General features: G+C 33.4%; 2 protein-coding genes across 11 annotated transcripts in view; one reads left to right on the top strand and one right to left on the bottom strand.

Annotated features, from left to right (window-relative positions):
• Positions 1–445: 445 nt before the first annotated feature.
• vex (somatomedin B and thrombospondin type 1 domain containing protein vexed) overlaps positions 446–27587 on the bottom strand; it is a 71496-nt gene continuing 44354 nt past the window's right edge. For both annotated transcript variants that reach the window (XM_067779274.1, XM_067779273.1), the window contains exons 4-5: positions 3592–3668; positions 446–3530 (exon numbers count right to left, since the gene is read on the bottom strand). In XM_067779274.1, coding sequence (XP_067635375.1) covers positions 3115–3530; positions 3592–3668 — 493 coding nt within the window. In that variant the 3' untranslated portion in view covers positions 446–3114. The remainder of the gene's footprint in view (positions 3531–3591; positions 3669–27587) is intronic.
• On the top strand, positions 11583–27569 carry sev (sevenless). Of its 9 annotated transcripts, none has more exons than XM_067779257.1 (13): positions 11583–11717; positions 12613–13181; positions 17608–17682; positions 18728–18793; positions 18890–19228; positions 19297–19530; positions 19586–19917; positions 19977–20097; positions 20168–24602; positions 24699–25003; positions 25621–25812; positions 25878–26308; positions 26966–27569. In XM_067779257.1, the coding sequence occupies exons 2-13, from the start codon at positions 12774–12776 to the stop codon at positions 27375–27377; spliced, it is 7350 nt and encodes a 2449-aa protein (XP_067635358.1). In that variant the 5' UTR covers positions 11583–11717; positions 12613–12773; the 3' UTR covers positions 27378–27569. The 9 variants fall into 9 exon arrangements, with proteins under 9 accessions (XP_067635358.1, XP_067635363.1, XP_067635359.1 ...); XM_067779258.1 differs by having other exon boundaries at positions 11597–11717; positions 12631–13181; XM_067779260.1 differs by having other exon boundaries at positions 11606–11717; positions 12686–13181.

Genomic DNA, 27587 nt, shown 5'->3' with positions numbered 1-27587 from the left:
TACAAGGTGGCCGCATCGTACAGCTGATTATAACCTTTTTTATTTGATTTGATACATCAACTACCGGCGCAGTAGGATTTTGACATTTGTCCATCGAATTTACAGTTACATGGAATTTTTTTTGTTTGTAGGTATGTCACCATGCTCCCACCTTGTATCGTTCCGCCATGATTGTCTGTCTCATCCTTCATACTAATCGAGCAGTTACTTCTGTGTGAAAGCAAAAAATTTACGATTTCATTAGCAGGTGAAATGAGATCATTAAGTTTCTGTGTGAAAACAGTATAAGAGAGATACGACTAACGACTAAAACTGATTATTGTGTAATATACCACGAACTGGAACCACTTTTAAAACCATACTTACCGGCCGATATTTCTTGCGGATTAGGAGCCCATTAATACAGGATGTAGTATTAACACATTGAAACAAAATTTTAAAACTTTCGTAGTTTTCTTTTCATTTTAAAACGGAAAGTATTACAATAAATTAACTAATTAACTAATCTATAAATACTAAATTACAAGAATACCATTCTTTGTATGAATATACAGATGTGTGTTATAAAGCGTAGTACTAATAGCCATATAGCACGCCTAGGCCTAAGTGTAATCTAGAGGTAAATCAAAAATCTGAAAGATTGCGAGTCCCATAGTTGGGGGTAGTGAACTAACTTTTTGTTGCATTACTTTTTCGTTAGCATTAGACTATATTGGAAAAATTAGATTGTGTATTGTTATTTTGCACTTAGTAATAATGCTGCCTTTCTCCACTACGACTAAAAAAATTGATGGCAGTCATTTTATATATTCATTTCCATTCAGCTGAGTGAAGACAAATTTTTGTGCACTAAGCTGAATCCGAAAATATTTTCACTCCCAGCTTTTAAATTTTAGTGAAACATTTTTCACCTTTACTACCACTACAACTGAGTGAGGCTGATTTATTGTGCATTACCACTCAACTGTGAGTGAAGACTGGTGCATTAATGCACTACCCCCAACTCTGTACCACGGTGCTTCCCCATTCATTACCTACCGAACTCCGTATTCGATTTAATATTATAAATTGCGTTAGCGCATGTGGTTAAAATATTTAGATTTTCGCGTTTTCTGAACAGTGCGACTTTTTCAGTTTGTCGCGGGTTTAGTCTAAATCATTGTGTACAATACCAAGTGTGTCAACTAAGCGATAAACGTCAAAATTACAAACAGCCTCGCTCACCTGAGGCAAATATGAGGTCTAGAGTTGCATTATTTTTGGTACGTAAGACTACTTTAAGCTGAGTTGCATTTGATAGTACTTATCCTCAATGGTCTAAATATGCGATATGTAAGTAATGCTGAGTTACACTTCAAGAGACCTGCAAGTAGGAAGTGTTCACCAAATATCCAAAATCCGAAAGATGGCTGGATTTTCTTTCATTTCAATTATTGTTAACCGCAAATTTTATATTCCTTTCCACTTAAGTTGGTTGTAAGATCGCCTACTTCAACACCACTTTCCAGTGAGAGTTTAAATTGCAACTTAAGCTGAGCTCAGTTTAAAGGGTATGTTCGAGTTGTTGCAGCAGTGTTACACTTTATGCAAAAGTATTAAGCTCTTCGGCAAAGTTTGAGCAGCTGTGGCAACGTCGCACATTCGTTTATTGAAATGTTGACAATCTATTGGTCATCACTAGCAAATCAAAAGCAATCTAAGCGATTTCACTGCGCTATTGCAACTCCTTATCAGTTTGAGTATCAGCAATATTTCATCAATTGAGTATCACTTTAGCAATACTGCTGTTATTATTTGGCAGCTCTAACACACCCAAACTCTCCACTTTGGCCTATTCAACACAATTTCACTACTCTTCTTGGTTTAAGAGGCAAAACTGACGGGGTTAAACTATCGTCAACTGTCGCAATAAATACAATTCTGGTTCGTGATAAAGTGAAAAAATAAAATTTGAAAAACGTTTGTTAAAATGTATGAATGTTTTTCAGTTTATCACGGAACCAGTGTATACACTTCCAAATATATGTATATATGTACTAGGGCGGGTCGATTTAAAAATCGATCATTGCTCTGTGAAAATCATATTCTAGGGATCAAAATAAGAAACTTTGCCGAAGGAACCATACCTCTAAAACGAATTCTTATGTCCCCCTTTGGGTCGAACTTTTGGGTAGGGGCAATTTCAATTCTACCTGCTGTGTCTTGTGGTGGCTTAAAAAAAACAACACAAGCAATTTTACGATCTGCAATTGTGTCACAGTGATACCTTCATTTTTTAAAACGGTTGAATAAAAAATCCACACAACTATGTTTACGACATGCAAATGCATCACAGTGATGCCTTGGTTTTAAAAGGGGGTTGTAAAAACGCTAATTTCTAATAATTTTTTTAATTTCTTTTCTATTACTAAGTTAAATTCATTTTTTCATTTACATATGTTCTGACTAAATAAATTTCTAAAGAGAAAAATAAGCTCCAAAAAGAAAAAACAGGCATATCAAAGTGAGATTTTTCAAAATTTGCTCCTATGACCCAAAGGGGGGACATCAGAATTCGTTTTAGAGGTATGGTTCCTTCGGCAAAGTTTCTTATTTTGAACCCTAGAATATGATTTTCACAGAGCAATGGGCGATTTTTTTGCCTCCCCACAAATCGACCCGGCCTAATATGTACACTAACCAACGCAGTAAGTATATGATTAGATATTACATACAATCATTTTTTAATCTACGTAAGGTTTAGGATACTACATAATTTTTTTAGTTCTACCTTAACAAACACACATTATCGACGTAAGTAAAAAAAAATACACAATAAATGTGGCTCTTTATCGCTATTTAGTTTAGGCTTTCTTACAAATGAGTTGTATAGTAATGTTGTTTGCATTGAATTTTTGTTTCGATACTAATTATAAATTTTGTATAACTTTATGTCAATTCCTGATGAATGAGTTAAGAGTCACTGCGTTTAAATTTAAGTTTAATATTGCCTGTATTTCGCTTATTTCTTCTTAAATTTATGATTTAGCCTCATTCCACTGATCTATGTATGTATGTATGAATATACGAAAATAAACAAAATATTGCGCTTTAAGAGGTCCTTATTCGATATTATTAAACAAATGAAAATTGGGAGTGTGTACATTTCTTGGGCGTGCCCAGAGTAAGACGTAACCATTTTCCACGGCATGACGGTACTGTCAATGAACGCCATCTTGTTATTCTACCTGGTACACCTTCTCCCCTACAACGATCCAACACCGTCAATTTCTTTTCATTGATACCAGCTGCCGTATGCATGAGACTCATAGACATTTTATCGTTTACTGAATTTAATCCAATTGTAAATATCCCCGCTTTGCCATATTCACTAACTTCAAAACTATCGCCTTCTATTTTATTTTCTTTGATGTTTGAAACGTTTTCCTTGCCTGTTGAGGTTTTCGCATTTTTGTTCGGTTTATTTTTTTTCATTAAATTTGATTTGATTACTTTTTCTTGGAAATTACACCTAATCGCTATTCGATCGCCTGCAAAAGAGCAAAGCATAACAAAATTAACAAAAATATTTAAATTACTAAATTCATTTACCTTCAATTAGCGATTTGTATGGCGGTAAGTTGTGACACTCCTTCGCAACTTTAATTACTTCAAATTCAATGCAATGTCTGTAAATATATATAAAAGAAAATAAGTAAGAGTGAGCATCAATACTGAGTTTTATAAAATTTCGCAATGCCAAAGAAAAATGAGTAATTTACCCTGTACCAAATATTTTATTACTTAAAACGTAACTTGGAAATTTGAAGTAATTTCCTTTTCATACAAAGTACGAAACACGTTTTATTTTTGGTTCAAAACGCATTTTTACTTATTGTATGTAACGAAAAACTTAAGGATAACAAACACACCTTTTTGACGGAAACCGGAAATTGCTACTTTTAACAAGTCTTCTTTTCCCTAACTTAAAGGCATACACATAAATCATACACACATAGGTACAAACATATATATACACAAAATTGTTCGAATTTCAGATATGCCTGTGAGAAAATGTTGCTTGCATTAAACTTGGAGTCCCCGTAATGGCTGAGATCCTAAATGGCACCTCTAAGTAAAAGTTTTGCGTCGACCAATCATCCCCAAGACTTTTCATCAGAACAACGATGTTCCATTAAGATTAAGTTATATTTGAATAGGATAGTTATACCTGTCCATATTGAATTTGTTTACTTTTACCTTTTCATATAATTGGAGTAGTGTTGTTCACATGGGACAGTGAAGTACTTTGGTAAGAATTACATACTTACATACATAGATAGCAATGAATAGTTCATCATTAGTTTAGTTTTTTTCCTACTGTATATAATACAATAATCATGTCTGCGACTTTTCGACACAAAGAGCTTAATCAACTTGTTCGGCGTTTGTCTCTTGGGAGCGTACACGCACACATAGCCATTTATGAATGCATGTATGTAATTTGAAAACTTCGCTCATGCGTGTGGTAGAATAAGTAAAGTAGTGTAGTAACTTCAGAATTAAGTTGAGCCTTGTAAATCCGGCTATGACAACAGAAAATCACGGCGGAATAAAATAATTACGTAAGGATATTTCAGCATATTAGTAAACACACACATATAAGCTACAATTGTGTAGAAACCTTTTGCATTAAATACAAATTTACACAATCAACAAAAGCCAACAACCAAAATTTAATAAAGTTGAGAAAGCTAATGAATTATTTTGTGAACATACTATGTAGTAGATACATATCGTCGGTACCATAGAAGTCTAGCATGTTTCACTATTCGTGTCGAATACTAGCACACTTCTTTATTTAAATGGTTGACTTGCATATTTCGAAATCCTGCGTGGCCTTTTATTGAGCAAGATGTTTGATGTTAAAGCAAATGGAGGAAAGTCATTATAAGTACTATATATTTAAGTTTAAATTTTTAAGAACTTATTGTATTTAAACAACACATTTTGTGCAAGTAACACCTCGAATGTATGTTTTATCTCAGATAAACCTAGGCATGTCATTGCCAAGTCAATATGCAAGGCTGACACCTATACGGTTTGAGCTCATTAGAAATAATAAAGCAGTTTCAGACTTTACACCCCAAAGTTAGAGAACCAAATAACCAAATTCGTCAGGAAATGTAAGTGAGTTTTATAATTTTGCAGAAGCTTGAATTAATTCAATAAAACTACTAAGCTCTACTACTTTTGTCACACTGATTGGACCTTACTCGTGCGGCTTAAGGGTAATATCGACCAGACCTACAATGTTCGCGAAATCTTAAAAAAGACTAGAGATAAGAGAATCGAGATGCACCTCGCCTTTGTCGACTTAAAAGCAACTTTTTGCAACACGAAAAAGAGTTTCTTGTATGCTCCATATGAAATGCAGCTCTCTATCGGACTTCTTAAACATCATATGGTGACCAAATGCTCGACTCCCGCCGCACAACCCGTCATAACTCTATCAAACCGCTATCAAACTCCCTCTTGAATATCGTGTCAGACATATTGGCAGATAAGATATCAAACATATTCTTTTACACAATAAACAAAACTATTGCATCGAAAAAGTCACGAAAAGCCGACAATGAAATCCAAAAAATTCAGATTGTTTGCAACGAATTTTCTAAAAAGAATAAAAAATATTGATTTTTAATACCTACATATTAACAACAAAAACTTTTAATTATAAATTATTTCTTTAACATTTTTCTCGAAAAGCCGTCGCTCAAAACATTTGCAAACCTTAATTGTGACATAAAATTTAACTGTTAATTAAAACGAACTTTTATGAAATTGAGGTAGACAATTATAGATTTTGAATTCTGACTCAAATGTGATTACAACTGTATATTGTAAGTAAATGTAATAACACTGTACAACAGCAATTTCGCAATTTTTTTTTAAATACTTGATGGAAAGCACATGCAACTTATATTAGCGGCGCAAAAAATTACCACGTGACTATTTACATGAAACATTGTAAAATTACCGATTTTAAGAAAATTTTTCACTACACAATTTCCAGTTTAAGTTCAGAAAATTACAATTCAAGTTCAGAAAATTACAATTCAAGTTCAGAATTTCCAATTTAAATTCAGAAATTTACAACTCAAGTTCAGAAATTTACAATTCAAGTTCAGAATTTTCAATTCAAGTTCAGAAAATTAAAATTCGAGTTCAAAAATTCCAATTTAAATTCAGAAATTTACAATTCAAATTCAGAAAATTACAATTCAAATTCAGAAATTCCAATTTAAATTCAGAAATTTCTAAATCAAGTTCAGAAATTTCGGATTCAAATTCAGAAAATTACAATTTAAATTCAGAAAATTGCAATTCAAGTTCAAAAAATTACAATTCAAGTTCAGAATTTTCAATTCAAGCTCAGAAAATTTATCGGTTTTTTTTCATCCAATGGAAATAAATGTATGTAAGATGGTATCTATGTGTTAAGGACGCATTGGACATCTTAACTCATTTAAATCAATTTTGCCAGATAGCGAAGAAAAAAACTCTTGCTCATAAGAAGCAATTTTAGTGCCATTCAGCTATGTTCTTAGCGTCACAACCATTGATCTGCACTGAGTATGACAGCAGTGATGACGAAGATATGACAGTCAACGGAGCGTCAACACTCCCGGAAGTAACGTATAGGCACTGTCTGCATAGATCTTGGCGCCATATATCAAAATATCTCAACTTATCCGCCATCATCATCATTCATCATGAATTGGCACTTTATCGCGATTTTGGCAGTTTCGTAACAAATCATGTCAGCTTTCCCTGTTTCGCGGTAACTGACGGCGATTGGGAGCACCATGAGAGGTCAAGTCTTCCTCCACCTTCGCAACTCTGTGGAGGTCTCTCCCTTCCACTGCTTCCAAACTGCTGTTTCAACTGAAGTACTTTCTTGGCCGTAGCGTCATCATGCACTTGTTGGAAAGAATTATCCTCCATTTGATTTCAAGGTTCGGGATGTACACACCTTGAAGAAAACTTGGGGTACACTACACCCAAGCCACCATTTTGGCAACATGGTCAGCGAAGCATCAACACTTCCGCAAGTAACAAATAAGTATAAAATTAATTAACTAAAATAACCTTTGAAAACTAACACCCTACTTATAAATTTCTGAATACGAATTGTAATTTTCTGAACTTGAAATGTAATTTTCTGAACTTGAATTGTAATTTTCTGAACTTAAAATGAAAATTCTAAACTTGAATTGTAATTTTCTGAACCTGAATTGTAGTTTTCTGAATTTAAGTTGGAATTTCTGAACTTGAATTGTAATTTTCTGAACTTGAATTGGAAAATCTGAACTGGAATTGTAAATTTCTGAATTTGAATTGTAAATTTCTGAATTTAAACTGGAAACTCTGAACTTGAATTGTAATTTTCTGAACTTGAATTGCAATTTTCTGAACTTGAATTGTAAATTTCTGAACTTAAACTGGAAAAGGTGTAGAGAAATAATTTGAAATTTTGTTTTTCCAAAGGAGGAATGCTTTTAAATTTTTCTATTCCACGTGAGGAATGGAAAAAGGAATATTTATATAACAAAAATTTATAATGGTTAAAACAAGTAAACGTATCTAAGTTCGGATGTAACCGAACATTATATACTCAGCGTGAGCTATAATTGTACATTTCATTTCAGATAAAATACTTTTCTACATAACACGTGGCACCGCCCGTTTAAAAAGAAAAATTTCTCCTCATTTCCTCTTACAATAAAACTTGATAAGTGAAATATCATTGATTCAAAATTATTTTTTGCTAAGTTATAGCTTATTATTCTAGTCTACGACTCTTTTAAACTTGTTTTATACCTAAGTTGCCGTGGCCTTTAACCGATCCCGTCCATTTTTACTAGAAATATTTTCTGCTATAAGGAAAATATGTGTACACAGTTTCATTACGATATGTTAATTTTTCTTCGAGTTATGGCTCCCGAAACATAGAAAATTGCTTAGTCATAAAAGGGTCAGTGTCACACCCATTTTCAAAAATTTTAGTGTTTTCCAATTTAATGTTATAATTCAATTTAGAAAGTAAAATTCTATTGATACAAAGCACTTTTTCGCTCAGATAGAGCTTATTATTTTCGTCTACGACACTTTTAAAAATCTTTTATATAACAGTGGGCGTGGTCTTTAACCGATCCGGTCCATTTTTTCTAGAAATATTTCTTGCTATAGGGAAATTTTGTGTACCCAATTTTATTACGATCCGTTAATTTTTTTTTGAGTTATGGCTCCCGAAACATAGAAAATTGCTTAGTTATAAAAGAGGTGGTGCGACGCCCCTTTTTAAATTTGAAGTTTTTCCCATTTATTGTTATAAATCCACTTGGGAAATGAAATACCATTGATACAAAGCTCTTTTTTGCAAAGATACAGTTTTTTTTATTCGTCCACGACCCTTTTAGAAATCTTTTATATAAAAGTGGGCGTGGTCCTTAACCGATTTCGTTAATTTTTCTTCAAAGCATTCCTTATAGTAAAGGCAACCTGTCTGCCGAATTTTGTTACGATAGGTTTAACGATTTTTGATTTATGGTTAATATTTGTAAAATTGCTTTTATCACAAGTGGGCGGTACCACGCCCATTTTAAACAATTTTTTTTAATTTTTATCAAGAGTCTCAATATCAGTACATACGTCAAATTTCAACATTCTAGGTGTATTATTTACTAAATAATCAGGTTTTTTTGTTTTTTCCAAAATGTTATATATATAAAAAGTGGGCGTGGTTATCATCCGATTTCACTAATTTTCAATACCAATCTATTCTGGGTCTGGGTAAGCCCGTGTACCAAATTTGCTGAAAATATCTCAATATTTACTCAAGTTATCGTGTTAACGGACGGACGGACGGACATGGCTCAATCAATTTTTTTTCGATACTGATGATTTTGATATATGGATTCCTTTATACCTATCTATCTCGATTCCTTTATACCTGTACAACCAACCGTTATCCAATCAAAGTTAATATACTCTGTGTGCAAAGCAACCTGAGTATAAAAAGGTACTAACTATTCAAAAAAAAAAAAAACCTGCATCCAAAACTGTTATTCTGTGAATTAGAATGCATAGATTGCATTCTGCTGCTCTGTTGCTAGAAAAAGTGCACATTTTGCGGTACTGAGGGTTCATGTCACTTACTGGCATTGAAAAAAAGTCGGCTATTCGATTGAGGAAAGAAAAGCGCACGGCTCATACACATACAAGATAATAATATTGAGCTCTTAGCCCTAATTGTCCTAATATTCAAGACGTTATCTTGTTTTCTCATACACATTGAGAGCTAATGGTCAGCTTTGTCGTTTGTTTACATTTTAAGAACGGTTTCTGTTCATTTTCTCATGAACACTGAGAGTTAAAGTCAAGCTTTTACGTTTGTTTACATTGCAAAGTGAGGTTACTCAAAGTTCTAATTATTGTAGGTCAACACGTTTGTACATGGGAATAGGGTGCAAGCGAAATATTCGTGGATGTATGAACCAGCGTTACCATATATTTTTTTTCCAAGTCGTCAGACGCCGCCCAAAAAATCGTCAAAAATCGTCATATCTATGGCAACAACCAATAACAACCAAAGTTGAGTTAGTACGAATTTGGGTCATTACCAGGGGACGTACGATAGTATTCGCCGGAAACCAAAATGAGATCGCCGGATTTCATTCAACAATATTAACTTTAAAAACGCTTTTCTGAAAATTGTCTTTGATTTTTATTTTTTGTTGCCACATAAAACATATAAAATCGTTTTCAATTCATTTCGTTTTATTTTATAAATAACAAAAACGTCTTAAAAGATAAATTTTGTATTACATGCAAAAGGTACTTGTTTTCAGTCATTTTAACAATTTTTTTTCTTTGAGCTCGAATCGAACCTCCTATATCATTTTAGTTTCTTAGTTATACATTTTCGCGTTCATTTTTTAGCATATTTATTTGCGGTTTAATATTATAACGGGAAAAGTTATTCAATTTTAAATAATCTTGGGCTAGCAATATTACTTCTAATGTATCAGATTCCAGACGGTTCCGGATTTTTGTTTTGTTTAAATTTATGTTAGAAAAAGTTCGTTCTACATTCGCTGAAGAGTGTGGCAAACACATTAGATCTGCAACGAATGCACATAAATTAAAAAAGCGAATGTAGAGTCAGCTCTTTTGATATTTTCCAAAAAACTTCTTGAGGAACCTTAGAAATGTCTTCAAAATAGAGCAACTGCGGCATTTGTGGTATAGCGTTTAGTTTTTGGGTAATTTTGGCCTAACCAAAAGTCCAATTCACCTCTTTTTCATCACATTTTGTTTTGTGAAATATCATCTATAGCGTACTTTATGAAAAGTTGTATACCACCAACAATTTACAATTTATAAGACGAAATTCGGGTGAGCTCGAAATGCCGCTTCCCCAAAAATTGGCGGGTAATGTGGTACGCAAACGTAGGCTAATTTTAATTTACTAAAGAAAATATTAAATAACTTCTTTTTAAAATTTACCAATTTTACTAATAAAAGATAAATAGCTTCTCAAAAGATAAAATAAAATACCTCCTTGGCTCGTTGATATTAAAAATGAATAAGTTATTGGAAATATCAAAATTGCTTAAAAACTTCAATTTGTGCAAGTCGCGCAATTAAAAACTAGATTTTTTTGGGAATGCAGACGTTATGAGCCCAAACCGTATCGCACTGTAAACAAGCACTCCATTCTGATATATTTCTTTCGTCCTTCCATGACTTTTCGCAAAAGGAGCAAATTGCTCCGTCTGGAGGCTTTCAACCACAGGTTCTGGAGAAGTCACTCGATTTGTATTAGATGTCGGTGAAGTAAGAGAACGTCCAGTCTCCGAAGTTGTATTATTTTGCTCGGAAACTTGAGAGTTTTTGGCAGTTAGGTGGTCATACATATCATTTGCAGCAATATAGTCTGCATCAGTAAAAATATTTCGATCGAATGGGTATATAACAGTACATCTGAAACCCTTAACTGCAACCTGGCCAGTCTGAACCTTTTAATACGCTTCGGATTTAGTAACTTTTCTCTAATAAAACGCTTTAATTCGTTACTGTAATAAGTCTTGAGTGGGCTCATGAATGCTCTGTCTAGCGGTTGGATTTTATGAGTGGAATGCGGAGGCAAATATATCATCGCCACTCCGCCGTTTTCACGAGCTAAGTTGATCACTTCAATATTTATTACTGTAGTGTCCCTCTAAAATCAACATTATTGGATCTATTTCTTGGTGTTTAAATATTTAAAATAAATCTTACATAGAAGGCAGGCTTAAATCGTAATTTTTCATAACAGAATCGTCCAAGCGTCATTCTAGTTAAAAATCGTCAAAATAACGACGGCGTCGTCAATCTGTCAATGCCGGTATGAACTTCGAAGTGTATCAAAAAGCTCTCTGTAAACGTAATAATAAATGTTTGTATGATATTCAAGCTGTAAGTTGATATCATCGAAAGAAAAAATGTGCATATTATACAAGTAAGAATTGAGCTGGGTAGGAGCGATCAGTTGTGATTTGAGCGTGACTTCGGGCGGTACACCAGATGGAATCGGCAGAATTATGTGTATTAATTAAAAGTTACGGGAAGAGCTCGCGTATATCGAAATTAGTTATACAAATACTATTGTGATTGTGGAGCTCCAATTATAAGTAAGATCCACGGATCGAAGTTTTATACTATATTAATACATTTATTTAAAAAAAATCAGATAAGCAAAGTGATTGTTTGCATATTCAGTACAAAGCAAATCGAGACTAAAACCAAAGAAGTTAATTAAGATATACCTAGCAGTGCAAAATATTTATATGATTGTAGTCTTGCTAGATTGTTGTGCCAAATTCAATAAATTTCTATATGCATAAGTAATAAATCTAGCAAATCAAATATAACTAAACTCATTTTCAAAAATGTCAATTATAAATAAGATTAATGGCGGAAAACAAATTAAGTACATATGTAAGTTCATGTGCATATGCAGGTACATTAGATCGTATAACGACGCATTGAGAAAACATAAGTTAAAAATGTTCTTCTATTGAAATTAGAAAAACGTGTGTAAAATCTAAGTGACTTTTATAGACAGAATATACTCTGACAGAATACTTCCACAGCAATATATTATCAATCGATGATCAAATAGATAAGTTATTGTGAAAAACGAGTTTTGTTGTTTTTGCAAGATCTCGAAAACATTTTTTTTTTATTTCAAAAACTTCAAAAAGCAAGCAGGTACGGGAATTCGGGGGGGAACATTCTCTACTCCTTTCAAGATACGCTATATTGTACAGACATGATTACTGATGTATACGAGTGACACTTATATATTGTATTTGTAGGTATACATACGTACGTATGTATGTACATATGTATATTAATATACTTAATTGATGACACAAAAATGAATTGAATACACGCACATCTTTCAATTGAAAATGAAGAAAATAATTAACGCGCTCGTAACAACCGAAAATTTCAAATCTTTAAATAAAATATTGCTTTTTGTATCCCTTTTTTTATGAATACAAATGTGAAAATTTGAACAAGTTCGTTCTTACGAATTAGTGCATTAAACATACCACATAATTGTATATACATTTTGCGAATGTACATATATTAGTAAACTGAATGCGTTGCTTATATAATTATAAAAACAACATAATAAATAGTCAAAACGCTGAGGGTGCAGTGAAAAACATCAATAAATCATGGCGCGAGAGCAATTAAAAATGAATGCTGCAGCTGGAGTGGCGACGCGACCGCAAATTACTTGTCAAACAAGCTGCAAACGTGCAAATAAAATATGCGCAAGCGTTTCATTGACATCAATAATGAATTCACTTCAGTACTGGCTGTTGTTATGGGTCTGGGTGGTTAACTGTAATATGTGCAAATCAAATGAATATCCAACAACAGCAAAAGCTGTAACTATAACAAAATCTAACGGCAGAGAAATCAACGGCTCAGTAACGACGGACTCCACAAATCTGCTCAATGAATATAAGGATCAGCAGAGCGATTATTTGTATAAACATGTCAACAACTCGAAAATAGTTTTTGAAAATGTGGTAATCGAAAATATAACAGGAGATTGCCTATCGCACTGTTATCAAGAAGTAAGTTATTAAGTTCATTCCACAAATACAGATGCATATGTATTAACAGGACTACATATGAACATACATATACACAGACGTAAAAACAGGGTATTTTATTACGAACTTTAAACAAGTTTGATGCAGTAGCTAGTATTACCGAATCTATCTATCCACACCAGTGGCTAATTAAAAAATAAAAAATAATAAAATATATTAACACAAAAAAAAAAAAATAAAAAGTTTGCGGCTCATTAAACTAAAAAAATAGGCACAGAACGTAAATTTAGAGGTTTATACGTAAATAAAAGACACCCTGTATAGACATAGAGAGGGAAGATATACAAACGACTTCAATGAACTCAAGAAGGAAAATTGAGAGTTTTAAATTTCAAGTAGCCGCATTAGGGATCATTACATCTGCGCATAGCTGAAGATGATCAGCATCATGTTATGAGTTACATATCTATAGTAAATAGTCTGCTAACAATCGGAATTTTCAGTTGGTTTATTTTAATTAACAATTAGTTAGTGCACACCATCTTAATAAACTGACACGTCCAGCAAATTATGATTTGTCCACAAGTTTGTCGTGATGTGTTTGCTTTTGGGAGCAAATATGTGGATTCATATGAACAAAGTATGGCGGGAGATAGTAAGTACATAAGAGTGGCCGCAATTGTCCACATGGTCTTCAGCAATTAAAGCGTTCAACCCACATTAAATAAATATATATGTATGAACATGTGTATGTATGTTTTTTGTTAGTTTATAATCTTACACCACCTACGGGTATAGTAGTATTTACACCAATTTGAAAAGAGGTTAGCAAATATGTAAATATATACATATTTACTAAATTATATTTTAAGCAAACATTCATTTGATTATTGACAAAAGAAATTGTCGGATCTTTATGCGTGTGTCTTATTCTTGCGGCAAGTGAAGCGATGCCCAACTTTACTTCATTCCAACTCGCAAAGAATACCGTGGAATACACCAGACGGCAGGGTGTCAGTTGTTGTTATTGTTGTTCGACATAGTACATTCACCAGAGAAGAAATTAACGAAAGCTTGCCAATGGTGATTGTATAGACAAGGCACCTAATCTGTGGATGACGCGTTCATCTTATTGGCGAGACCAGCTGTATCACGTATGCGAGCGTAATGTCATCAGGTATTGGCTAGGGAACACGTTAATGTTAGCCAAAAAAAAATGCAATTTTCTCTTCTAAGCTTGATTGCTGCTTGATTATAAAATCTCTTTTGTTTGTGATGAAAACGGTTACGAAGAATAAACTTCTCGTGAATTTATGTTACTCTTAAAATTCTGAGTATGCAGCTTTCTTAAACTCGACTAGGCTTATAATTCGATGCGTGCCTTCCAAATATCGTATCTATAAAATGTTTTTTTTTTCTTCACACAGTGTTTTTGATATTCCTTTTTTTAGACATTTTAATTTCCTTTTACAGCGTTTACAAGTCGTCATCTCTAAACATTAATATTTAGAGCTATGATTTTAAGTACAGTTTTCGTACGAATGTTGTGACTATTTTTGTAACGTTTTCCAAAAAATAACGACAGTTATTTTTTTAAGCACTCTAATGTAAATATGTATAAAGGATCTACGCAAAACGATTTCAAATGGACCCATTATATTCAGTATGAATTACATATGTATACATTTAAGCACATTTGTCTCTACATATCACACCGAAAGAATCTCAATCCTATTACACACACATCCGCATACATATATGGATGTATACATGTGTATATTAATGTGGGTAAATATGTAAGTCATTTTGGCATTATTAATTGTAACTGCATTTGTAGCCAAAGGTGGGGATTGCCACCCAGGTTGGGAGAAGAACGAATATTCGTACATATGTAAATGTTTCAATAAATACTTACACATGTATAAGTAAGTACTTTTCTTTTCCTTTTGTTGATATATCATTTAATACCCGCCTTTGTTAGCATTTATGTGAGCTAATTCTTTTATTGTTATCATATCAAAGTCACTTGCAGTTATAAACACACAAACCTACATTTCTTTACATGTGTAAACACCCTACAAATATATGAAAAGTCTAGGTTGAAACTGGGATAAGTCGCAAAGGAGTACGTGCCTTAACCAGTTTTGATATCTTTTTATGGGTTGGAGCGGTCCCTTTTGTTTGATTATGTCCTATGGGGTCACCAGTTGTTCCTGATAATGCCCGAATTCCATCCTTCCAAAGATTTCATTTGATGTCTTTGTATTTTTAAATAAGCAATTTTATTCTCCCATGCCGAGATTCGAATTCGAGTTGTCAGATATCTAATCCAGCGGAACCAAATCTACGATAAAGGAACATAGGGTACTAGTACACTGTTAATACAGAACCAACAGGGTACTAGTATTATAGGTTCGGTATGGAGCTCCGGGTAGTTCGTTAATAAATTGTTTCAATTCCATAATTTTTTTTTATTTTGCACGTCCCGTTGCCTTTTTATTGTTTCTTAAAATTTGCTTCATAAATTTCTAACTGACTAATCTTATTTAATAGATAGCGGATTAATCTAGACAATAGATATCAATCGCTGATCACTCTCTCACGCGAAAGTTAGTTAAGCTTAGTTTCTAGATATATGTATATTTAAAAAAAGTAATTTTTCTAAAAGTAATCTTATATTGTAATGCAGATGGCCAATTTTCTTGGAAATGATTTTTTTTACCTATGTATGTGAATAAAACTAATTCATACATTGAACATTAGAGTGATTCAAAATAAAAATAAAAAAAACCTCGTATTAATGACTTGCATCAAGACTCCGATTACTTAGCGGAAAATATGGACTCAAAAAACTTAGATTTAGAGTTAGCTACCAGCGTTTGAAAATTTCTTTTTTCTTTAGCTTGGAAATTTGGATTTAATGGCATCTTCGATGACAAGGGGCTACTAAAAGAAAAAAGAAATGTGGTTCCCTTAACAAAATCAATCGGTAAAAATAATTGAATAGTGAGAATTCCTTCAAATTATGCTGCAATTAAAAAGAAAAATAGTGTGTTTTAACACTTTTTGGATATTATCAAAACTTTTTATTATAAATATTTAGATTTGCCAGATGTGAACAGCAAGCCGCTGTGGTGTGGTGGTAGCCAGATCCGCCTTTCACACCTGGGGTCAAGTCACGAACAAAGCTATAGAATTTTTATTTAAAATAGTTTTTTCAGCACTACTTACTTGGAGATGAAATTTAAACTTTTTTTTTGGTTTTTATATAGAACAACACCAGAAAGTGAGGCTTTTACAACAAAATTTTTGTGTGTGTATTTTTTAAGGCCTGGATAGTACATCCCTTGATTATTATATAATTTTTTATATTATAAAACCATTAATTCAAAACTTCTAAGTTTACGAAAAACGGAGTTTTCAAACACTGTTAAAGTCATCATATTTTCCACCAAATAATCGGAGTCTTGGCGCAAATCACACATACGAAAATCTTCTTTATTTTGAAACACTTTAATGTGCACACATACATATTTAGTAGTTTTTATTACAAGCATATTTACACAATCGAAACTATGATTACATGAAATTGGGAGTATGAAATTTAATTGAAAGGCCTTCATTAAAATAAGAAATATTAATTCTTGCCTATGCTAAGAGTTCTGTTCAAGGTCGAGTTTATATTTATAAAATTACAGACTATTTAATTAAGAAATATTTCTTAGGTCAGCTTTTCGTGAGAAAATTATAAATAGTTTTATGTACGTGATATATGTATGTATGCATACATGTCCATACATATGTATACATACTTACATATTATATTGACAACCAAGCAGCAATATACTCGCAGAGCACAACATACTAAAATATGTAGCAATCCCTAGCAAGAATCGGGATAGCGAGAAACATGCATTTATATTGGGTAACCAGACATATGAGAGTAGACATAAAGGGAAAAGCGGATAAACTAGCTAAGAGCGCATCCCTCCAAGCTTGTACCGTAGATGTCCCAATCAGATTTAGCGAGATTATAAATAGGCAAGAGTTGCACATGACAGGATTTGCTAAGTCGTTAAACAAACTTCTGGTTACACTATTGGCAAATTAAGTTTATGTGTTGTTCTCACATACTGGCCAATTCAACTTTTCAACTGTAGGAATAGTTATTTGCTATTTTTGGTTTACTTTAGTTTCTAAAAACCGTATACAAAATTTTTGTATGTCTCAGCTTAGAGAGTGCATAGTTCAATTGACTTTGTTGCTACAGACCGCAGTTCGAAACCTGCAATATCGCCAATAAAGGCTTTCTCTTATTAACGAAATTGATTGAGAAGACCAGGTGAAAGATTTGACTCATCCTTTCACTTACACTTTCGAATCTAGTTTTATATTACTAGTAAATGACCATAAAGCACTAATTTTAATTTAATCTACTTTTTGAAAGGCAGCTGAATTTCTAAATGAATACGGGTTAATTTGTGAAACGGAGAGCAATAATAGCATGTGCTACAATTCAAGAGTAAGTAGAAAAATTTAATTTGCTAAAGATTTAAATCCTAATACGTAGCACATGTGTACTTATTTATGCTTGTAAACAAGTATGTGAAAAGGAACGAAAATATACATATGTAAAAAACGATTGCATTAAACCCTACACCAAAATATACATTACTGTGAAGATCTAACAAACATAAACAAATCCGCCGTGGAAATAGTTTTTACCACACTTTTCCCTAACAATACATTTTTTATACAGCCATGAGGGTGCAAAATGTGGGTGAGAGCAAAACACCAAAAATTTACAATGCGGTCATATGTGAAATTCAAATTCCGATTTTAAAGTTCTATGTTAATCAGCCATTTTTTGTCACAATTATGTTAAATTATGTTTAAAAGTCTTAGTATTTCGGCTTGGGTTTTCATTGTCCACCACACAGCTTGTATGAGTATGTTTCTCAAACAACGATTGATTTCGCGATTAGTCAAATTTTTAAACAATGACATAATTGCTTTTAGTACCTCCAAAATATTAAAACTGTTTAACTAAAAACTCTTTTCGGCGATTGCGCCAGGCAATCAAAATATGTCCGTTAAAGCAATAAACTATTGTACTTGCACGCACATACTTAAAACCCTTAATGCCGATTTACAATGGGGCCTCGACCCTCAGACCCCGACATATGACAGATAAGAGCATCATATGGTAGAACTACATACTAACATATCAAGTATATATTTCGCTTTATGTTCCACAAACTCTGTGTAGTAAGATCATACCTTAACTATACATACATATAATTCATCAATATCCGCCAATTTCGTATCGCTTCACACATCCTTAATACGCTGTATGTTAACTAGAAAAAATGAGAGCTCTTGTTTGCCCCTTTATTGTGCTTTTTGTTGACTCACCTAAACATTTAAGTTGTAACCTCACCTGTAAACTTTTATACACTTGCACATCAACGATGCTTCTGTATTGGGACGGTTTACATGTGTTTTTGTATATACTTAGCTGTCAGGAATGCATTTAAAATTTAAACTGAATACTCATTATTCTGCAGTGTAACAAAGGATGTGAACGATGGAATGAAGCACTAGTAAATTTTGAAACTTGTCAAGAAATATGTGTGAGTATGAGTTTGCAATATCGTACAAGAACTTTTCGATTTATTGGGCTTCACATATTCCCTCATTCCCACGTTAACATCTATCCTGCTTATCAGATTTCAACACAATTAAATACCATTGATTTACCCTGCATAACCGCTTGTGAAATGGGTCGCAGACGTTATTGGGACTGGCAAAAACAATTGGTGCAAACAATTATTCACCTTAAGAAGCCTTACATGCAATTAAACAATAATTCAGTAAAGTTAGTTTGGGGGATTGAGCTACCTGAATACTTTTTGTTATACAATCAGTTAAGTACACACATACAATTTCAATATAGCGTCGATAATAAATCAGAGTCAAAGTCTTGGAGAAATTTGGCCAATTACGACTGCAACCAAAGTTTCGTATGTGAGCTGTTCGATGAATTGATGCCGTTTGCTGTACACAAGGTACTGTCAAACTATTACCAATTGTACCCTTCTTCTTTGTTATATCATATCTGTACTTTGTGTTTCAGTTTCGCTTCAAATTGGATTTGGATGAATTTGGTAAACAGGTTCTCTATTCGCAGATCACGGAACCTTTCAGAACTCTACCTAAAGGTGTACCACTTTCACGACCATTCATCCGCGACGAGTTAGCATTAGATCATGGTCATATCAGTATAATTTGGAAGCCGGGAGCTTATGCATGCGGGCCCTTACAGGGCTATATCTTAGCTTTGGAGAATGGTAGTTCTACACATAGGCAGGTATTTTCGGTACGAATAAATGTCTTAATAATTGTCTTAATAGTAGTAATTACAGACTCTAACCCCCAACAAGCAAAGCTTTGTTTTTGCAAATTTACTACCATCTACTAACTATACGATCAAAATATCCATGTTAAATGCAAACGGAGAAGGGCCTTCAGCTGAAACATTTATTAAAACGAAAGATGCACCTATATATAAAAATTCCGATAACGTTGACTTTGTGGTTGTTTCTGGAGAATACAGCATTAAAATTAAAGCTTTGGAGTTGTTAACAGATGCAGAGTTAGTTTTTGAAAGTGAACACCTCATAAATGATTTTGCTAAATACGCATTTTTGGGGGAACGCATCTTCTTTATTATAGACGTTTTGGGAAAAATTGTGAGGTAAAGTTTTTATCAGGAATGAAGTCGCGTTTATTTGATAAAATTTAAAATTTCCACAGAGTTACATTTGATCCCGATAAACAGAGAGATGTCATTCCTACTTTAGACAAATTTACTGAATACAATCCCAAAAAGATTACCGTGGACTGGTTAAACAAAAGGCTTTTTATAGCAGGACAGGTGGATATTTTGCAAAAAACAAAAATGGTCAATTATAACTAGTTAATTATATTTTTATATTCTACTACAGACACTTCTTGAACAATGGTCAATCATTTCCACAGATTTTAGTGGAAATGATCACAATGTTATTTATAGTAATCTATCTACACCCATAGCGAAACTAGATATAGATCCAATAAATGGTTGGCTCTTTTGGATTCAAAATGGAAGTATTATTCGCACCAACCTGGCCAATAATTACTCAGAAGCTATTGTAAAAATGGATGTAGGTCATTTCGTTATCAATTATCAAAGCTATCTAATAACATTTTACAACACAAGCGACAAAGAATTTTATGAGAGCACCTATGATGGCCGTTATATAAAAAATCTTAACCTAACGTTATCTAATAGTATTCAACCTATTCAAAACTTTTGGTACAATGGAATTGTCATGTTGGTCACAAACGGTACACATCTACTAAGAAGGAACTACTACGCAAATGAATTTGATATTTGGACTGTAAGAGATTTGGAATGGTGTTCGACAGTTTTACCAATAACACAAAATGGACAAAAAACGCTTATTCAAATGCAACCAGTGCAGTTGAAAAGTCCAGAAAACTTAAATGCCTTAGTGACCGCTAATATTGCTAAAATAACTTGGAATCAACCAAAACTCAACGCGTATCAAACAGAATATGCATGGCAAAAGTGGGACTATGAACTCGAGATAATGGATGTAGCAAGTAATAGTGCTTTTAATATACGAAATATAAAGACGACATATTTTAATGTGGAAAAATTACAACCAAATAATTTGTACAAATTTCGTGTTCGCATAGTTTTTGGTGGTGTACTTGGTTTTTGGTCTAAAGCATTGTTAACCCGTACTTGGCCCTATGGGGAGTATAAATTTTTACTGGCAAACATGAATGGGGTATATGAAATGAATGAGACCGGTGAACATGTAGAGCAGGTCGGTCAAATGGAAAACGTACAAGATTTTGTGCAGTTGAATGCCACAATATACTACATTTCTAAGGACAATCGCTTACAATGTGCGAACATGATGAATCCTGAGATAAATTGCTCATTTATAGCCACAAATGCTACGAGCTTAGCATATGAGTGGCGTAGTGGCAAGATATATTGGGTAGATATACTTAGAAATTGTGTGATGAGAGCAAACTTAGACGGCAGTCAACGTGAATTGTTGCCCATATTCGGTGCTCAACATATTGCAGTTGATGCATACAATGGGCATATATACTACTCGACAGGAGTGAGATTAGTGAGACGTTATTTAGGTGACACTCTTGACACCGAAGAATATGAATATTACCATGTAAGCACATATGACGATATGATAGCCGGTTTTGCTTTAAATGTAGTAGGAAAACGGCTCTTTTGGGTTGTACGCAAAAGTGATGGTGTTGTTCAGTCATTCCATTCTAATACGGAGACAACTACAGATGATTTGCAATACACTGTCTTGGAAAATGATATTAAGATAGGATCCTTAAAGTTTTTACATGAAATAGATAGCCTTATATGGCTGACGGTGGATTCGAATGCTATTGTATTAGCAAGAACAAGCAATTCAACTGATGAAATACAAATTAAGCCCCAACAGTTAAATAATATTAATTGTTTTAGTTTGAAATCAGAATATATACCGACAAATGATATTCTTGTTGTACCTGATGCAGTTGATGTCAAAAGTGTACGTATAATTCAAGCTGCTAACGATGAATGGATTATAAAATGGACACCTATCAATTCTTCAGAAAACTTGACTATATTCTACAATATACTTTTGCAAAGCGGTAATTCTAAACTTTCAATTTTTAAAACAAACGAATCATTTATTAGGATAGATAACAGTAATGGGCTTAAGTCAAATTTCAGTATAGCAATAACACCCTTAACATATTGGAGTTCGGGGCCTACAACGCACGCTCAATTTCAAGCACCTATGACTGATGTAAACCCACCCAAGAGAATTCGAGTTTTCCTCGAACAATTAATTGATCCAATTGAAGCAAGTGAAAATGTTAGTGCAATTATTCGATGGGATGCCCCGGAAAATAAAAGCTTATATACTGAAATAGCCTATAAAATTTATTGTTATTTAGGAGATAAACTCTACGCTGAAAAAGTCTATAATTCAAGTAATGCAGAATTTCATGAGACAATCATAGATGGCCTTCATATTGGGGACTCCTACACTTTTCAAGTGCAATCCTTTGCAGCGGGAGCTTTAAAGGAAGGACAGCGCAGCAGTATTCAAGTTCACATCAATCCAGATTTACAGTCCAAACCACGGTTTTTATATTCTACGAGTGAGTTTATTGCTGAATACGATCTGGACTTGAATACACACAATATAATAATGCAAATAACTAGTCAAGTTGAACATTTGGCTGTTATACCGAACGAAAAACGAATTTTGTGGGTAAACGAAAATGTAGAGCTCTTTTCACTCACAACTGGTCTACAACCAATTAAATTAGCAAGAATGCGCGCCGAAGTGCTTTCTTTAAGCGTTGACTGGATACAACGCACAGTATATTGGGCAGAATTGGAAAAGGAAAATGAATATGTTGTAACCATATATGAACTTGACTTGTGTCAGTTCGACGGAAAAGTTATGACGCCAAACAAATTATTTTCTCTGGACAAAGGAAAGTCGTTAAAAGATCTAACAGTTCTACCATTTTCAAATATACTTTTGTGGCTTGAACTTGACGTAGTTGCGAACAGTTCTTTACTTATGGGCCGCAATATGCGGAATTCTACTTTTCTAACATTTGAAAACAACAAATTCCAAAAAATGTTTGCGTCACATCCGATGCATGAACTGGAAACAGTTAGTCTTGTTGACGACAATGGCAACGTTTGCATCTCCGATATTCAAAGGCATTTTTGTGACACGCAAAGTAATGTTATTATGAGTAACATTGGATCAATAGATAATATAGATCGAGATAATAGCTTAATATACGTTTTACAAAATCAAAGTGTCTACGCATTCAATGCCAAAAATAGAAATTTAAAGTATCAAGTTAATATTACAGATATTAAAAATATCAAAGCGTACAATTATCAGCACTTTCCACCTCGTAGATGTCTTCTACCAGATCGCAATGTCTTAGTAAAAAGAGCAGAACTATTAAATCCTCTAATTGTTGAAGTCGGTGAAAAGTACGTCGCTGTAATGATTCCATCAATAAACGAAATAGAAGGATGTGATTTGAAGATACCAGGCGTAAAATATACGCTATGGATTTCTGATAACAATAACTTATCACTAAGTTATACAACACTAGACAACCATTTAAATGTAACAGAACTTATGCCGTTTACTAATTATAAAATTCAACTAACAATATCAACGTATTACCAAAGGAAGCTAAAATTAGAAGAATATTATTCTGAGAGCATAAATGTACGTACAGACATTGGTACTCCTTCAGTACCTCGAAATTTCACAGCATATGCTGTAAGTCCAACTCAAATCTATGCCATATGGAATACGCCAGAGCTAATAAATTGTGGAAAAGTATGGTATAGATTACATTGGCAGGAAGAAACTGTCGGTTCAAGATCTCATAAGCAGTTAAATAGTTTGAACTTTTTACTTATGAATTTAGAACCATCACAGGAATATACAATATGGCTGGAGGTTTTTTCACAAGAAAACAAATTCAATACAACCGCTTCAGTTATGATAAAAACGTATGAAACTCCTTCTCCACTATGGCTTGTCAAAAAAACTGCCCATAATTTGACCTTGAGTTGGGTCAGATCACCAAACGCGACCAGAGCTGTATTAGCATGTCAAGAAGTTAACGGAGACAATGAGTTTAGTATTGATATTATACAAAATACTTCGGTTATAATTGTACCAGATTTAGAACCTAAAACGAAGTATGAATTTGTTCTAGAAATCTTTTATGGGACTCCATTAGATCCGTATATGTGGCCAGAGTTGCCCAGTGAACATTTTGTATATGAAACACTAGGAGATTGTCCTGGACGTCCCGGACAGCCGCAAATTGAGCACACCATTGGTGATATTTTTAGAATATTTTGGGACGCTGCCCCAGGTAATGGCGAACAAATAACAACATATTCTTTAGAGGCATTACAGGCGCGTGGTAGCAAACGCATCAGGCGAAGTCAATTGGCATACAATGATTACATGAATAATTCGATAACAAGTTATACCCAAACATTATGGGCGGAAGAACTAAGTCCTATTGAAGATAAATGGATAGTTGCTTGCAATACTACCGAACTAAGCTGCATAATTCGAGAGATATATATTCGGAGACTTTTAATGTTTCGTGTACGAGCAAAAAATGAGTTATATGGCTGGGGGCCATATAGTTTGGATAGTGAACGGATTTCGGAGCCTTTTGTATCTCCCGAAAAGCGAGGCTCATTAGTGATAGCAATTATAACTCCAGCAGCAATTGTTTCAATATTTGTTCTCATTTTAATTATTTTACGAACATGTAAGTTTACATATGGACATATTTATATACTTAACAAATATATATACATATGTGTGTTTACTTAAAACTATTTTCGGAACATTTGTTCCTATTTAGTTCAAATTAGACGTCAGAAAGCGAAAAAGGCGCTTCATAAAAGCGGACCAAGTATATGGAGCCACGTATCAACACTACAGCACCAACAACTTATAGCATCTCGTACTAGAACATTTTCAACAATAAGCCATACAACTCTATACACTGGTGGTCCGCTTAGTGATGCCGACATTGCCCTCTTGCCTCACATAAACTGGAGTCAAATAAAAATTCTAAATTTTTTGGGGAGTGGCGCTTTTGGGGAAGTGTATGAAGGTCTTATAAAACATGAAAACTGCGACCAAATGGAAAAAGTTGCTATTAAAGTAAGCTGAGAATATATTATTGCTTAACCAACAATGCTTTTTACATACTAAGAGGTTTGCCATATAATTTTTTTTTGAAACTTTAACTTGGATAGCGAAATAGGAATGATTCATTTTGGTCTAAAAGTACTCGAATTTGATAGTTTTTAGAATTGGCCCTATGAATTTGAAAATCATATACTTTCTGTGGTTGCTATAATAAATATATAACTAGTTACCGTAAATTTGATCTTATTACGTGAAAAAAGCTCACAGGATTGAACAATGAAGGTAAATCATCTTTTACAAATCGAAAAAACAATAAAAAAATCGCCCTAACAAACAGCTCTATAATAACGGAGTTTACTCTTTTGTTATGAAGTGAATCTGTTCCAAATGTTGCTCGGAAGAGAGTAATATCACTATCATGTCTTATCTATCTTATGAAAGAAATCCTGAGATAGGACGTTTTCGAAAAATATTCTGAGTTAAGATATGGTCTCCATAACTTTCAACTACATCATGGCCAACCTAAGATTTATCAAATTCGAGTGTAATTTTGCTTAGCTGAATTGTAAACCAAAATTCATCATATTCCGTAGGGCAGAACAAAACTTAAACAAATTTTAACTTCACAGAGTCTACGAAAAGGTGCAAATGAATTCACTGAGCTCTTGCAGGAGGCACAACTAATGAGCAATTTTAAACATGACAATATCGTCAGTCTCATTGGTGTCTGCTTTGATACAGAATCAATATCAATAGTAATGGAGCACATGGAAGGAGGAGACTTACTTTGTTATCTACGGAACGCACGTCCAAACTCGACGGTTGATATATATTTAATTTACGTTAACTATAATATAATAATATCGAATTATTTCTAATTACCTAGAGATCGGTAGCTACCCTTGAGCTGTTGGATTTAATCTCCATGTGCATCGATGTGTGTAATGGATGCAGCTATCTTGAAGATATACATTTCGTTCATCGTGATCTTGCTTGTCGTAACTGCCTGGTATCGTCTAATGACCCAGTTAAGCGTATGGTGAAGATTGGCGACTTTGGACTAGCTAGAGATATATATAAAAGTGATTACTATCGCAAAGAAGGGGAAGGTCTCCTACCAGTAAGATGGATGTCTCCAGAAAGCCTTATTGATGGTGTTTTTACAACGCAATCTGACGTGTGGGCTTTTGCTGTACTATGTTGGGAGATTTTTACTCTAGGTCAGCACCCATACGCTGCTAGAAACAACTTCGAAGTTTTAAATTATATTAAAGATGGTGGTAGACTAAAAAAACCTGACAACTGTCCACATCAACTGTAAGTACTTGAGATTGAATTTGTATACATACCCGTAAACTGGTTTCAGATATATCGGTCAAATAATTTTACATGGATTTCGCGACCACAAATCATTTCGTTTTTCAATAAGCAATTATAACATATAATCCCAATTCCGATAGTTGATTGCCTCAAAATGCTATAAGCCAAAAACTGACATCTGATCCTATAAAAACAAGCTGCTGGTAATTGGAAATAATTGGGAGGCACATTAAATTTACATCCACAGATAGATTTTTTTTTTTTGTAATAGCTACATCACTACTACTATTAAAATTTCAGACCGATCTAAAAAATTTTGGAACTAATAAAAAACGGCAGGATGAACGGCAGATCAAAAGTTTTCAACTTTTCAAAGTTCTCAAAAATCCTTTTATCAACCTTTTTTAAGCTATTCTGCCCAGAGTAACATCCGAAGAACATAAAAGTTAAGGGCTTGGTGGATTTGTCCATATATGTACAAATGTAACTTAGCGCACACTTCTGATGAAAGATCTTTTTTTGGAAACGAGTAAATGCATAGAAAATACACACATATGTTTAGTTCGAACATCGAAATGGCAAACTGTTTATATGCATATGAAGAATAAAAAAAGCAATATACTGCTTAAATTTATCTTTTTTATATCTTTGCAGATATGATTTATTTTTGAAATGTTGGAGCAGCAATCCTGATGATCGTCCAACATTTGGTAAATGCCTTAATCAATTAATAGAAATTAAAACTGGCTTAAGACGAATTAATTTGGGCTTCACCGTTGATAATGCTGATTTAGTATTATACGCAAATCAACCACAGACAAGTTTCAGTGCATTTCAAATGAATACCATATTTCCAATTGTAGTGGAGAAAAATAGTCCGAACGAATTAGTATACTATGGAAAAAGTACTCCCGATAATACCAACTTATCAGATCAGTTGAAAAGATTTTATCAAGATGTTGATATTGAAACTATATCTGATGACTCGCAACTCATCGAACCACTAACCGAAAAAAATACAAATATAACAAGTTGTAACATAAATGAAGTGATATCTAGATTATAAATAAGCAAACCGTCCTCACCATTAGTATATTCACATATTTATGTTTATAGGTGTAAATACGAAAAAAAAACAACAATTTAAAACTTTTGTGATCAATAGACAATAAAAAAATTAAATCAAAGGTTTTGTTGTTATATCGGCCTACTGATTTTAATATCGCGGGTTCGAATCGAGCTCAAGGCCTAACAATAATTTTTTATCATTATTATT

This window comes from Eurosta solidaginis, chromosome 4, assembly GCF_040869045.1.
Source record: "Eurosta solidaginis isolate ZX-2024a chromosome 4, ASM4086904v1, whole genome shotgun sequence".
In the NCBI taxonomy this organism is placed as follows: Eukaryota; Metazoa; Arthropoda; class Insecta; order Diptera; family Tephritidae; genus Eurosta; species Eurosta solidaginis.
This window is presented reverse-complemented; position numbering and strand designations above follow the sequence as displayed.

What these genes read in the sequence shown, in the direction of transcription:
- sev (XM_067779257.1), top strand. Translation starts at nt 12,774, where the DNA reads ATGGCGCGAGAGCAATTAAAAATGAATGCTGCAGCTGGAGTGGCGACG. An exon ending in TTTAATTATTTTACGAACAT is followed by an intron (nt 24,603 to 24,698) that starts GTAAGTTTACAT and finishes GTTCCTATTTAG; the next exon opens with TTCAAATTAGACGTCAGAAA. An exon ending in ACGCACGTCCAAACTCGACG is followed by an intron (nt 25,813 to 25,877) that starts GTTGATATATAT and finishes CTAATTACCTAG; the next exon opens with AGATCGGTAGCTACCCTTGA.